General features: G+C 38.3%; 1 protein-coding gene across 3 annotated transcripts in view; it reads left to right on the top strand.

Annotated features, from left to right (window-relative positions):
* The window catches only part of gjc1 (gap junction protein gamma 1), a 30,389-nt gene extending 21,857 nt beyond the window's left edge, over positions 1–8,532 (top strand). For all 3 annotated transcript variants that reach the window (XM_051885470.1, XM_051885469.1, XM_051885468.1), the window contains one exon: positions 3,442–8,532. In XM_051885470.1, coding sequence (XP_051741430.1) covers positions 3,496–4,929 — 1,434 coding nt within the window. In that variant the 5' untranslated portion in view covers positions 3,442–3,495 and the 3' untranslated portion in view covers positions 4,930–8,532. The remainder of the gene's footprint in view (positions 1–3,441) is intronic.
* The last annotated feature ends 5,913 nt before the right edge of the window (positions 8,533–14,445 follow it).

The raw sequence follows: 14,445 nt of genomic DNA, 5'->3' as shown, positions 1-14,445 counted from the left end.
TTGACATGGGCACAGGGGCATTTTGCTGAATCTGTACACTGTCTGTCCCTGCCAAGGGGCAGGGCATGAGAAGTGTGTGTGTGTGTGTGTGTGTGTGTGTGTGTGTGTGTGTGTGTGTGTGTGTGTGTGTGTGTGGATATAGAGTCCCACAAGAGTAACAGGGGACTCCAGCTTTAATCAGTGAATAGGATCAACAATTATAGCAGGAATGCCTAAATGCATTCAGGACAAAATGTTTTGGGTTCTGCTGCATGAGCCTTGTTCTCGGTTTAGAAAAACGTATACATTATTTCTGTTCGAAAGTTTTGGGTTGGTAAGATTTTTTGGTAACACTTTACAATAAGGTTCATTAGTTAACAGTAGTTAACTACATTAGTTAACAAGAACTAATAATGAACTGCATTTCTACAGTATTTATTAATCTTTGTTAATGTTAATTTCAACATTTACTAATACATTATTAAAATCAAGAGTTGTATTTGTTAACATTAGTTAATGCACTGTAACTAACATGACTAGTTAGTTAATACATTAATGATAACAAATGAACCTTATTGTAAAGTATTTTTTTAGATGTTTTTAGAAGAATTCTCATATGCTCACCATTTGATCATTTAGTTGGTCAAAAATACAGTAAAAACAGTATAATTTAAACAGTTTAATTTTACAATTTAAAATAACTGTTTTCTATTTTAATATATTTTCAAATGTAATTTATTCCTGTGATGCAAAGCTGAATTTTCAGCATCATTACGCCAGTCTTCAGTGTCACATGACCCTTCAGAAATCACTCTAATATAATGATTTGATGAAACATTTCTTAGTAAATTTGAGTTGATTTCTTAACGACCCAAAATTTTGAATGTTAGAGTGTGTATGTGAAGTTTTAGCTCAAAATACCCTACAGATAATTTTTTATAGCATGTTAAATTTGTCACTTTTGCAATAACATGGTCTCACCCCTTTGTTGCATGTTCTCGGGGACGGGGTTTATGTAAATTTTAGGGTTAGTGATATCATTAACCCTTCCTCGTTGTAGTCCCTACCAGCCGTTTGTTGCAGTCCTTAAACAGAGAATCCTTTAAAAGAAAATATCTCCTTTTGCTTTGAACTTTGAGCGTCGTTACTTTGCAGATGTTTGTGCTCAAACAGCAACATTACACACTAAGTAAAGTTAAAAAAAAATGAAATCATAATCAACCACCCCTTTAATGTATATGGAAAATTATGAAAGGAGGATATCTCAAAAATATAAGTTTTGAAATATCCTTGAGTATTTAATTATCTTTTGATGTTGTTAATTGTTTTGTTATTATTGTTGTTTTTACATTAAATAACTCTTATCTCACATTAAGTAATGTCATTAAATCATTAAAGCATAAACATGATTAGTTTTTTACTTGGCATGAAACCACAGGGGATGTCTTGTCCTTTGACATATCATTAATGTGACACAATACTAATGCTGAGGCGCAATTTATTTTGTGCGAGCGTGTCTAATACACACACAGAGGAACATTTTTATATTATTTTATGGTTGTTAGTTGACTCCCTGTGGCCACAGCCTGTGTGTGAGCGAGCGTATGCCCGTTTGTGCTCAACAGTCACAGATACAAAACAAAGTCCTTTATTCCCTTTGGGAGAGAGTGCTATTTCAACCTTGAGAGACAGAGAGTGTGATAGAGAAAGAGAAACAAACGAGTGATGGTGAGAGGATGGAGGCATAACAGCAAAAGCAGTCATTCAGGGACAGATGATACAGAGTGGATCCGTCTCGTGTTCTGTGCGTCTATTCTGTTTTCAGTATGTGTGTGTTCATTGTTTGTGTGCCTACGTACGAGCCACATTCTAAGTCTATGTTCTTCACCCCTAGTGCCTCTACCAGCATAGTGAGACGCAGATTAAAGGTGAAGGGCTAGTACACATCAGCGCATACCCACTGCTGAGGTCCTCTTCTGGGCAGGAGGAACAGGAAAGCCCTGGACCCTCTGGTCCTGTTGGACCCTGTCAGGTCCTGTTTTCAAAGTGACCTTTGAAAAGAAATAAATTAATCTGCTTCCCCCCCCCCCTTTCTCAAACATACATACTATATACCTGGATTTATACTAAGATATTGTATAAGATATTATAATATTACATGTCTCCCTTGTGTTTGACTGCTCAGATGTGACCTTAAATGGTCATAACAATCAATACCTCATATGCTTTATTGGATGGAGAAATCCAAACATTCATTTACAAAAAAAAAAAAAAAAAAAAGCCAAACAAGAACATGCAGAGACAAACCAGAGAGGTCACACACTCACCCGCTCACCACAGCTGTTCTCCCTCAGGGAAGATTTGTGTGGTTCAGGCTCACTGCTCAAGGTAATTGTGTCTGCGTAAGTGTGTGTGTGAAAGAGAGAGCTCCGTTCATTGTGTCTATTAACACTAGGTTGACCTTTTATCGAGCAATATATCTAGCAGAATACACAATAAACAATATATATGGATGAAATATATATTTGATACCATATTGGTTATTACTGGCCCCTTTTTCAGTTTGGATTAAATTAATGGATATTTAATAGTGCTAATTTCTTCTTTTTTCATTTAGATGACCTTTTCCTTCATCTAACGTTCACTTATAATAACACTGTTAAATATAATCTATTAAATATAGCAATCTCCTAAATTTTTCAAATTGTACATACTAATGTCTAAATTATTTTGTAGCACTTAAAACTGTTGAGAGTTTTAGTCTTTAATTTTATTTAGACAAATACTATCATTTTAATAAAGGCCTTTTTTTATTTGTTTTTCAGCCATAACATGATTGAACAATAATTACGGCCACATCCTTGACATAAGTGCTGTTTGATTTTGCATGTTATAATGAAGTTTGTATAAAACTTTATCCAAAACTTAGACTCAATTTTTTTTGTTGTTTCAAGTTGTATTTTTGATTTATACTTTGATTTATTTTATTTCTAATTATGCAAATACAAATATCTACTTCAGTAATGGAAGACTTGAATATCCAAAACACTGTTTGTCAAAATAATGTTTCAGTAACGTCAAATCATCAATAAAATATGACAATGGTTGTATCATACATTTTGCGCTCATGGCTCATATAACGCTACATATAACTCATGGCTCATGGCTCATATAACAAATCTACATTTTTCAAATTGATCTGGTTTCTGATGTGGGAAAAAAAAAGATAAAAAAGGGACTGGCTTTTTTAAATGAAAGGTGGGACTTCCATTCCTACAGATGCCATATTGAGAATTGCCCTTTTTCATAAGTGCTCCAGCTCCTACTCCTTACACTGATAATTTTTTTTCCATAACTGCATATCAAATATTGCACTGAAAATATTATGCTTTACATTGTTTTAAGGTATTCACTTTTCATTATTACGCACTTATACTTGAAACTCTCTGTGTTTGTTCACAGAGTCTGTGAGCTGTGCAGTGTGGGACGCTGTCTGCCCCGTTGTCATCAGACGTCATGAGCTGGAGCTTCCTGACGCGTCTGCTGGAGGAGATCCAGCACCACTCCACGTCGGTGGGGAAACTCTGGCTCACTACGCTAGTTGTCTTCCGCATCGTGCTGACTGCGGTGGGCGGCGAGTCCATATACTACGATGAGCAGAGCAAGTTCGTCTGTAACTCGGGCCAGCCGGGATGTGAGAACGTCTGCTACGATGCCTTCGCACCACTCTCGCATGTGCGATTCTGGGTTTTTCAGATCATCCTGTCCGCCATGCCCTCTCTGCTCTACATGGGCTATGCTGCCAATAAGATCTCCCACAACGAGGACTTGCGGGGCGGCACAGGGGCCGGCGCTCCAGCAGCAGGTGATTCGGCAGGGGGCGGATACACCCAGCGCAGACCGAGAAAGATGTACTTTGGGGCACGGCAGCATCGACCAGGACACGAGGATGGGGAAGAGGAACGTGAGGATGACCCCATGATTTACGAAGTGCCTGAGATAGACAACACGCGTCGGGAGTTGGTGCCACCACGACCCAAACCCAAAGTGCGTCACGACGGACGTCGTCGTATCCGAGATGATGGCCTGATGCGAGTGTATGTGTTACAGCTGCTGACGCGCTCCGCGCTGGAGGCTGGCTTTCTGGCGGGACAGTACCTGTTGTACGGTTTTCGTGTGGAACCAATTTTTGTGTGCTCAGATAAGCCCTGCCCGCACAGTGTGGACTGCTTCATCTCACGTCCTACCGAAAAGACCATCTTCCTCCGAATCATGTACGGCGTCAGCTGCCTTTGTCTGCTGCTAAACCTGTGGGAAATGATTCATCTCGGAGTGGGAACCATCGGCGATGTACTGCGCAAGCGAAACACAGCATCCACTGATGATGAGTATCAGCTTGGCCTGCTTGCGGCAGGGGGCGTGTCTGTCGGAGTAGGCGGGCCCTCGCTCAGCGAGGGGGAACCAGGAGGTGGGGTTGGGGGTGGTGCTCGAGAAGCGGACTATGTTGGTTATCCCTTTTCCTGGAACACCCCTTCTGCACCACCAGGCTACAACATCGTGGTGAAGCCCGAGACGATGCCGTACACAGACCTGAGCAACGCCAAGATGGCGTGCAAGCAGAACCGTGCCAATATTGCACAGGAAGAACAGCAGCAGTACGGCTCCAATGAGGACAACTTCCCATCTGCAGGTGAGGCGCGGCCGCCACCCATCAACAAAGATGTGATACAATTAGAGGCGGCAATTCAAGCCTATACCTTGCAGCACAATGCTAGCAATAACCACGATGAGCTCAATGACACTAATGACATCGACGAGAAGCCTCAGAGTAACATCACCACAGTACCACAGAAGGAGCGAAAACAACGGTCCAAGCATGGGAAATCTGGGAGCGCTGGGAGCAGTAGCAGCAGCAAATCAGGAGAAGGCAAACCATCTGTCTGGATCTGACATTTACACACAAACCTGAACATTTCAAATTTGTGGGCACACTCTCATCCATTTCTACATGTTTTCTAGACACAAAATATTGTGTGTATCCCACAGATTACAAAGACTGCGCATTCGCAATTGGAAAATATGCTGTATATATATTTTTAAATGCTTTCAGTGCCTTAAAGAAACTCCATGAATAAGATGGATTTTTCTTCCTTTTTCTTGATCTTCCTAAAATAATCTTGTGTTCTCAAGATTATGTTGAGCTCTAAGAACATTCCCTCATAATCCAGAAAAACCGATCCGTTTTCAAAGTTTGGAACTATTCAGTGAGTTACTCAGTGAGAGAAAGTCTTCCTGATGGATCCCTTCGGAATGGTGATGACACTACAATCCGATTCCAAGCCAGCTGTCTTCCTCTTTCCAGTGTTAAACAATAACTTTTACATTACAATGCTATAACAATGCAATGATGCAATGGTACACTGTGGTCTTGAAGACCCAACAGAACTGAATGGTCCTGTGGAATAAGCTGATAAGCTGTAATCTATATTTACAAACACATTCAGTGCAATTTTTGGTCACACTCAGAGCTATGGGTGATAAGAGGCATCAGTGCGATGACTTTCAGTTCTAGAAATTCCCACAGTTTCGAGAACTCTGTAGTTTTTCTAGCCACAAAGACTTGGGATATTCAGTTGATGGATCCACATCCTACTCTGTTCTTGTACTATCCCCTAGTGGTGAAGGAAGCAGTTGCAGTCTAGTCTTATCAGCCATATAAATATATACAGGGTTCCCACAGTCCTGGAAAACATGGAAATAACATGGAATTTTGAAAGTGTGATTTCCAAGCCTGAAAAAAAAAAAAAAAAAATCATGGAATTTCATTTTAAAAAATATAAACGAAAAGAAAATTAGAAGGTAATTCATTTAAGTGCTCAGTTTTCTTGGTTGTTTCTTTTGATAGAAATAACTCTTTTTGAGTTCAGCAGTCATTATAAACATTTTTTTTTTTTTTTTATCTGTGTGCAGTAATTGAATAGTGAATGGAAAAGTTAAAAGGAAAATATCATGGATATTCATTGGTCCTAAAGGGTGGGAACCCTGTACATTAAGGTGCATATGAACATTTTTCATTAAGATTCCCAGGTGAAAAAAAGTACACTTCCATAATGTACGTATAAATAGAGCATAAAGTGCTCTATGTTCATGCACTAATTTTGTGCTTAAAGGCCCACTGAAGTGCCTTGGAACGTGCAGCTTTATTCACTGTGTTGATGTAATTTCCAATGAAACAGAAAGACAGGGTGGGATATATCTAGAAGCTCCTCCTCTTTTTTTCAAAATAGCTAATAGCGTTTCGCCTAGATCACAGCTTGGCCAGAGCCGTTGAGCTCATAAAACCCAATTTTCCTCATAATCTCTAACCGTTTTTCCTCCATATTTCATTGAGATATAGCATTGTTTGTATAATTCAAATGTGTCTAAATGTTTTGTGGTCTGAGCCGATTCGCACGTATAGAGCTAGACCGGAGCAGACTGTGCTCAAGCTGCGGCGATTCACGTGACACTAACACGAAAACGGACTTCGGTTGGTTTATAGTTTAGGAGGGGCGGGACTTCAGATTCTAGAGAGCATTTGATTGGACAGAAGATTTGATGAGAAGCTGAAGTGCGATGTGATGTCATGAAAATCCATGATCCATTTTAGCGGAAGTGAAAGACTTGCTTATATCTCCTAAATGCGAATTTTGTCATTGTTTTGGAACACACCAGCTTATTCATAACCTTAAGGTTAACATATTCATACTAAAAGCTAAAAAACCTTAAATTTTGATTTCAGGGGGACTTTAATATACTAAAAATTCTTCTTTAGTACTTCTTAAGAAGAAGTTCATATTCATGGTGTCTCAAAATAACAGAGTTTAGTACACTTAGATGTTCTTAAGATTATCTAACTTAAGAAGAATTTTTAGTATATTAAGTACAAAATTAGTGCACGAAAATAGAGCACTTTAAGTACTTTATGGAAGTATACTTTTTTTTTTTCTCCTGGGTTGACTTGACAGAAACTCACTGTGCATTGTTGCTATTGATCTAGTGAACATGTACTGTATTTGTGGGAACATCCTCTGGCTCTAAGAGACTTGATATATCCAATCCAAGTAGCAGGTCTAACTTGGTCCAAATGGAGCTTGAGAGTTTAACAGTGCAATCAATGTAGACATCCAAGATACACACATACAGTCTCATGCACACAGTGTTAAGAGTCTTCCATTTTCTCTCATACTGCCACATTCCAACTTGCGAGACTTTTGCCTTTATGTGGGATGTTTCATTTTGTGACGATTGCCATTGGAGACCAAATACTGTTTGTCACAATAAAGACATCAAGCCACTATGCAGTCATGCGGACAGAGAAAAACACGCCATAGAACACCATTGTGTGTGCCTGCGTGTGTGCGCGCTTGCGTGTGCTGTAGCTGAGGATGAGGAAGTGGGGGAGTGATTGCATGAGTGCATGTGAGAAATTTTTGATTAACAAATTAAAGAAATAAAAGAGAATCCCTTTACATATCAGCATTTCAGCAGTATTTATTAATGCTGAAGATTGTGGCATTAGATTTGTGGTTTCTATAAGCGAGACTTGACTTGTTTGTATTTTTAAACATCAATTAGATTTCTTTTTTTATTAGCTTTTTTAATACAAGGAACTCGACAGTACCCATATGATTTGATTATTACAAAAAAATACGTTTTGTAGGATGGATTTTTTATGATTTTGTTGCCTTTAATTGTAGCAAAACAATTTTATGTATGTACTTGTAGTCAACCAGTTCAGACATTTCCCATTGTGTTCAGTGAATCCTTTTTTTATAGTCATAATCAATACCTTCAAATATGATTTTGCATGGGAGCGAAAATAGGAATGTTTTAGGGGAATTTCCACAGCACTCTTTCCAGTGGAAAACTGTACACAAAAAGGATTCTTCAATGTAACTACTTTGACCTTTTCTGTGTGGGTGCATGTTGGAGTTTCTAGCAGCTGTATATATTTGAGCGCTCCAGATGGAGTGAGTATAAGAGACCCCTCTGCCCCACATCTGAGCACCACTGCGTGTGTTTGCGTTTGCGTTTAATATGTGAGTGTGTGGAGTCAGGGTTAGCCGAGGTAATCCTCAAGAAAAGCCTCTCTCGTACTTTTGTCAGCTGTCTGAGAAAGAGAAACTGAAGTAGTAAGCTACTTTACTCCAGAGTTTGACACATCACTTTGAAAGCAAGTCTTCTCAGCAGGTCACAATGAAGTGTGAAGGCATTCTTCTTACTGACGGGCATGTGTGAGTGTGAGAGCATGCGTTTCTATTTATTGTCCTTTCCTGGTTATCATCAAGCCAGTAATGTGTTTGATAAGACCTTTGTTTTGTCCTGACTGGTATGTGTTTCTATAAATGTTGTCACTGTGTTTGAACATGAGGGAGAAAAAATGCTTTTAATGTGCCAAGCTGGATTGTCCAGCAATGTACAATTATTTCCAATTTTTGAAAACCCTCTCTTTGAATTTGGAAATGCATGTTCAGAGCTATTTTGTTAATAAAATGAAATAAATGGGAATTATGTGCGTCTCTGAGAGTGAATATGTGCATTTGGCATTTAAAGGCACCCGTGTCAAATGAATATTTTTGATTGTTCGTGAAGGGGTCAGCCTATTATTCATCCCTATCTTTGACAGATGATGTATTTGTGCGTGGGCGATCCACGTTTGTCGCTCTAACTCATGTCCTGAACATCAACTGTTTCTTGGAATTTGTCAAAGCAGGTTTCCTCTCAGAATGGATTCCATAAGGCATCAGATTGGACTGTGAACCATTAACAGATGATGAGGGGGGGACAGTAGTGTCAAATGAGGTTCCCAATGGGAATGTCTTTCCCTTAAATGGGTGTAACACAGATGCAGAAAAACCGTGTTGCTAGGCCAACATGAGTGTAATCCCCGAGTGTGTGCGGAACAGCTTGCGGAACGTTTTGAACAACAAATGTGTACTAGGGCTGTGGGACTCCCTGGACAATTGAAAATTAAAAATAAAGACAACAGAGCAAGGAGAGAGATAATATTGGAAGGAGAGAACGTATTGCCTTAACATTAACATAACACACAGGTTTTCCATAGACGGTCAGCAATTTAAAACTGTGAGTATCTGCTTGAGTCCGCCAAAGCATCATTTATGACCCAAATAAATTAATTTAATGTTAATCTAGTGAAATTTTTGCACAAGATTTAATTCAAGAAAATTATTTTGACATTCATGGCAGCGCTTCCCAGTGAGAGGTTTTAAGGGGCCAGGACACAGATCTAAATATTAAAGGAATAGTTTGCCCAAAAATTACTTTTATCTGTGTTTCATCAGTATTCATTTAACAAATAAGGAAAAACAGTATTAACAGTGTTACAATACTTTTTTTTTTTAGTTTAGTACTGCTTGTTTTCATGAAAATGTATAGTTCGTTGCCTTGAGTCAGCATCACATTAAATTGAACTCTTTCACTGTCAATTCATTGAAAAACAGATGTATTTTCTGCCTCTGTTTCAGAATATTAATTAGTTTTATAAATTACTTTTACTGATGTAGATCACTAACTGTACCAACTTTTCCAAGAGAATGGACTTCCACTTGTTTCTTATTCTTTGTAGTTTGATTGTACAGTCTTATATACAGTATCTCACAGAAGTGAGTACACCCCTCACATTTTTGTAAATATTTTATTATATCTATAAAGATATAATAAAATATTGACAAAAATGTGAGGGGTGTACTCACTTCTGTGAGATACTGTAATAGCGGCCCACACCTTTTTATTCACATGCAGAGGAATTTCAGAAGGCACAATTTGCCAAGCTGTCCTATCATAACAAGCTACACTGAGAACATCTGACCGTGAAAAGCTTTTCTACTGCCCAACTCACTGTCATCAGACTATCCCTGAATGGAAAGAGTCAGCAGAAGTTTACCTTGTACAATTTTGACAGAAGCCAATTAATACTTAAACAAATGATCTGACATTAATATATCTGCTTTTGAAAGGTGTCTGTGCTAATGATTCGAAGGAGTTCACCCAAAAATTAAAATTCTGTCATTTACTTGTGTCTAAACTCAAGTTCTTTTCGATAATGTAGGCTACTGGTTGCCCCTTTCCGTGTAATAATGAATGAGGACTGCAGCTTTCAATTCACTGTGAAAGTATTACAAAAGTAGTCCATATGATTCATGCACTATATTATGTCTTTGTAAGTCATAGCTTTGACTATCAAAGATACTTTTAAACTGTTATTCAATGAAACCTTCCCCACCAGTGAACTATTTTTTTTTTTTTTTAATACTCTATTCATTGGAAATTTTAACAAGAGTTACAACAATTGTCCCAATGAAGATGCAGAAGAGAAGTAAAGGCAATAACTGTATACATGTCTTTCCTAAGTTCTATTCCCTCAGGCCTAGTGCCAAAAATAGCTATTAAGGGGTCAGGATTAATAGGAATTCCATAGAACTCAAAGATCTCTCTCCAGAATTCCTCCAGCCAACACATCCAAAACACGTGAGCTGTTGTGGCGGGTGAATGTGAACACCTATTACATGCAGAGCTAAGGTTGGAATAAATAGCTACATTTGAATTAGTACAATTAAGTCTGTTGACTATCTTAAATTGGACTACACCATGTCTAGCACAAGGAGATGAAGAGTGTACCTGGCCTAGAGCATCCTCCCATTCTCTCCCAGTAAAATCTATGCCCAAGTCACACTGCCAAGATTTGGATTTAAATCAATCAACGTTTCAATGGGTGAGGAAGGGGGTAGTCCTGGAAAGGAATTAAATACTTTCTTTATAAAGCTTCTGATTTGCAAAAATCTGAAAAAAAAGGGATATCAATGCAAAACAACATTCAAGCTCTTCAAAAGAGCAAAAAGTGTGGTGCACAAGTGGAGGACATAAAGTGGAAACAATAGGGCCCAAAAAAGAAGCTGCCTGCAAACCAAAATGCTTCCTAAACTGTGTGCACCTACTGAATTTTGAGAACTAATATATGTGTTTCCTATCAAAGGGAGTGAAGTGCAAACTAAAGACTGAAGACCAAATTTGCTACATGATTGTTCCCCTTGCACCCACAGTGGAGTACTTTGTGGGTCTAGGTCAGTTACCCATATAATTTCCTGAATATTACTTGCCCAATAATCAGTCCTTCCAGGATTTCACGGGACTTTTTTCTGATTTTTGCGGCCTAAAATGACTGAATTTGCGGCAGCTTTAATCAAAATTTTCGGCAATATTTACAGCATTTCTTGTTGTTTAGCAGTAAAAATATTCAACAGACAACATTCGTTTAACATCATTATACTTTTCTGACCTCGAGAACCACTGCAGGGCTCCGGACTAACATTTGAGGGCAGTAGCACTGGTGCTAGTTCACCCAAAAATGAAAATTCTGTCATTAATTACTCACCCTCATGTCGTTCCACACCCGTAAGACCTTCGTTCATCTTCAGAACACAAATTAAGATATTTTTGATGAAATCTGATGGCTCAGTGAGGCCTGCATTGACAGCAAGATAACTAACACTTTCAATGCCCAGAAAGGAAGATATTTAAAACAGTTCATGTGACTACAGTGGTTCAACCTTAATGTTATGAAGTGACGCAAATCCTTTTTGTGTTTTTTTTTTTTGTTTGTTTTTTTGTGCTTTTTTGTGCCAAAAAAACAAAATAACGACTTATTCAACAATATCTAGTGATGGGCGATTTTCAAAACACTGCTTCATTAAGCTTCATGAAGCTTTACGAATCTTTTGTTTCGAATCAGTGGTTCAGAGCATCTATCAAACTGCCAAAGTCACGTGATTTCAGTAAACAAAAGAATAATAGTAGTTAATAGTCTCTTATTGGCCTGTTTAGGAGACTAAGAGACTATTAACTATTTTTCTTTTTAATTATAGGACTACTAATGTCTAATTAAAACATCTACAAATGTATAAAACTGATCAGAGATCAGGTAAAACCCATAGACTTGATTAATGGGTTCACAGAGATCATCGCCCCCCAGTGGTGAACCATTGAATTTTCGAAACGTTTCGAAACACTTATGCCATAACAAAGCCACGTTTACTGAAATAACGTGACTTTCGCTCTGAATCACTGATTCGAAACAAAAGATTTGTAATGCTTTGAAGCTTCATGAAGCAGTGTTTGCCCATCAAATTTTTACTTTATTTTTTTTTTTGGCACACAAAAAGTATTCTCATCACTTCATAACATTAAGCTTGAACCACTGTAGTCACATGAACTGTTTTAAATATGTCTTTAGTAACTTTCTGGGCATCTGAAAGTGTAAATTGTCTTGCAGTCAATGCAGGCCTCACTGAGCCATCAGATTTTATCAAAAATATCTTAATTTGTGTTCTGAAGATGAACGAAGGTCTTACGGGTGTGGAACGACATGAGGGTGAGTAATAAATGGCAGAATTTTCATTTTTGGGTGAACTAAGCCTTTAAGTTCTAAGGTGGCACCAGCCCCTGATTTGGCAGCGCTGTGAGGGCTGACAGAAAAGCACTGAGCTTAAGTTGAGATGCAGACACTATTACCTTTTATTTTATTGTTAATAAATATTAAAAATATATACTAGGGTGTGGAAATGGCTAATAAGCCAATAAGTGCTCCTCAGCAACATCCACTACAGTGATAATTTATTGTCTTTTTTTATTTCTAAATAAGTGTTTGCTTTCCTACACAGTGAAACTTTTTAGTTTTACAAATGGGGACAAACTATATGAAGGATGAACAAATAATGTTTTGGATGTCACATTAAAAATAACATTCAAATTGGGCAATATTTAAAGCTTTGAAGTGCTGGGAAAAGTTGTGTGAAGCACTTAAAAGCACTTGAAAACATTAGACCATTTCTGCCACAAGTTGTTTCTGTTAGTGTTAGTGGCACAATGTTTCTCATGATTTCCAGATTACACAGCGCTGTGAAGAAAGCATTTGAATTCACCGTAGAATTAATAACAATGCTGTGAAATCTTGTGAGAAGCTTTCACATTCGTCACAGAATTCTCTGGTAAACCACAGATTGATATCAAACAGTTTCCATGTCAGCACTGTTTGATCTGATATCTGTGGTTTAACGGAGAATTCCTCAACGAAATCTCACAAGATTTCACAGGGATGTCATTCATTCTGCTGTGAATTCAAGCGCTTTCTTCACAGCGCTGCACTCTTAAAAAAAAAAGTGCTATATAGCACTAAAAGTGGTTCTTGGCTCGTAATCATAGGGGAACCACTTTTGGTGCTATGTAGCACCATATCTTTAAAGATGTCCTACAGCACCTTTGTCAAATGGTGCTATGTAGAACCCATAAGAGGTGTCGTATTGCATTTTATTTCTTCAACAAAAATGGTGCTCAACAGCACCAACAGTGGTTCTTTGGCTCGTAAAGAACCTATAAAGGTGCTTAACAGGTTCTTTGTACGGCAGTGGTGCTATATAGCACCTTAACCACCCCAAAGAACCGCTGAAGAACCATACAGGGGCTTAACAGGTTCTGTATACAGTAGCGGTGCTATATAGAACCTCAGTCATCCCAAAGAACTGCTGAAGAACTGCTGAAGAACCACTGAAGCACCAAGATTTGGTGCTATACAGCACTTAAAGTGGTTCTCCTATGATTACGAGCCAAAGAACCACTTTTAGTACTATATAGCACCATTTTTTTTTAGAGTGTGTGTAGAAATGTTGTGTGATCGAGATCGGCCTGCTGCTCTGAACTTCTTTCGCGTTGTCTATTATTGGACCGAGCGGCACAGCTCAGACGAGTTGACTAAATGCATGTTGCAATGACATCACAGGACGTGTCTAAGCCCAAAATCTGCGGAAAATCTGTGGCAATTAAGAAAAAATCCAAGTTCCTCTGAATATTGCGGAGTTTGCTTGACTTTGCGATAAATTCTGCGATCGCAGAATCGCAAAATCCTGGAGAGACTGAATAATAAAATAAGAAAATAGGCAGAAATTAGCCAAGACATTTAGACAAGATACGAGGGCCAAAGATTCAATCGAAATTGCAAAGGGGAGAGCGGACACCCCTTGCCTGGTGCCACTCTGCAAAGGGAAATACTCAGAATTTGTCTGTGAACACAGAGGCTACTGGGGAGGCATATGACAACCTAATCTAAGAAATTAAGTCTTCTGAAAAGCCAAACTGTTTAAGAGGGTTAAAGAGGTATTTTCATTCTGCTCTGTTGAAGGCCTTTTGAGCATCAAGAGAGATTATAACTTCATGTTCATCTGGCTGAATATTGCTGTATATAACATTACAAGGATGTCGCAAATTATTAAAAGAGTTATGGCCACGAATAAATCCTGTTTGATCACTTGAAATTATAGTTGGAAGAACGGGCTCTATACGCATTTCAAGAACTTTGACTTATATTTTAAAATCAACATTCAAGAGTAAAAATTGGCCTGTAAGGCTTACGAA

The sequence above is a fragment of the Ctenopharyngodon idella genome, chromosome 3, assembly GCF_019924925.1.
Source record: "Ctenopharyngodon idella isolate HZGC_01 chromosome 3, HZGC01, whole genome shotgun sequence".
NCBI lineage: Eukaryota > Metazoa > Chordata > Actinopteri > Cypriniformes > Xenocyprididae > Ctenopharyngodon > Ctenopharyngodon idella.
The sequence above is the reverse complement of the archived record's forward strand: the minus strand, read 5'-3'. Positions and strand labels throughout refer to the sequence as shown.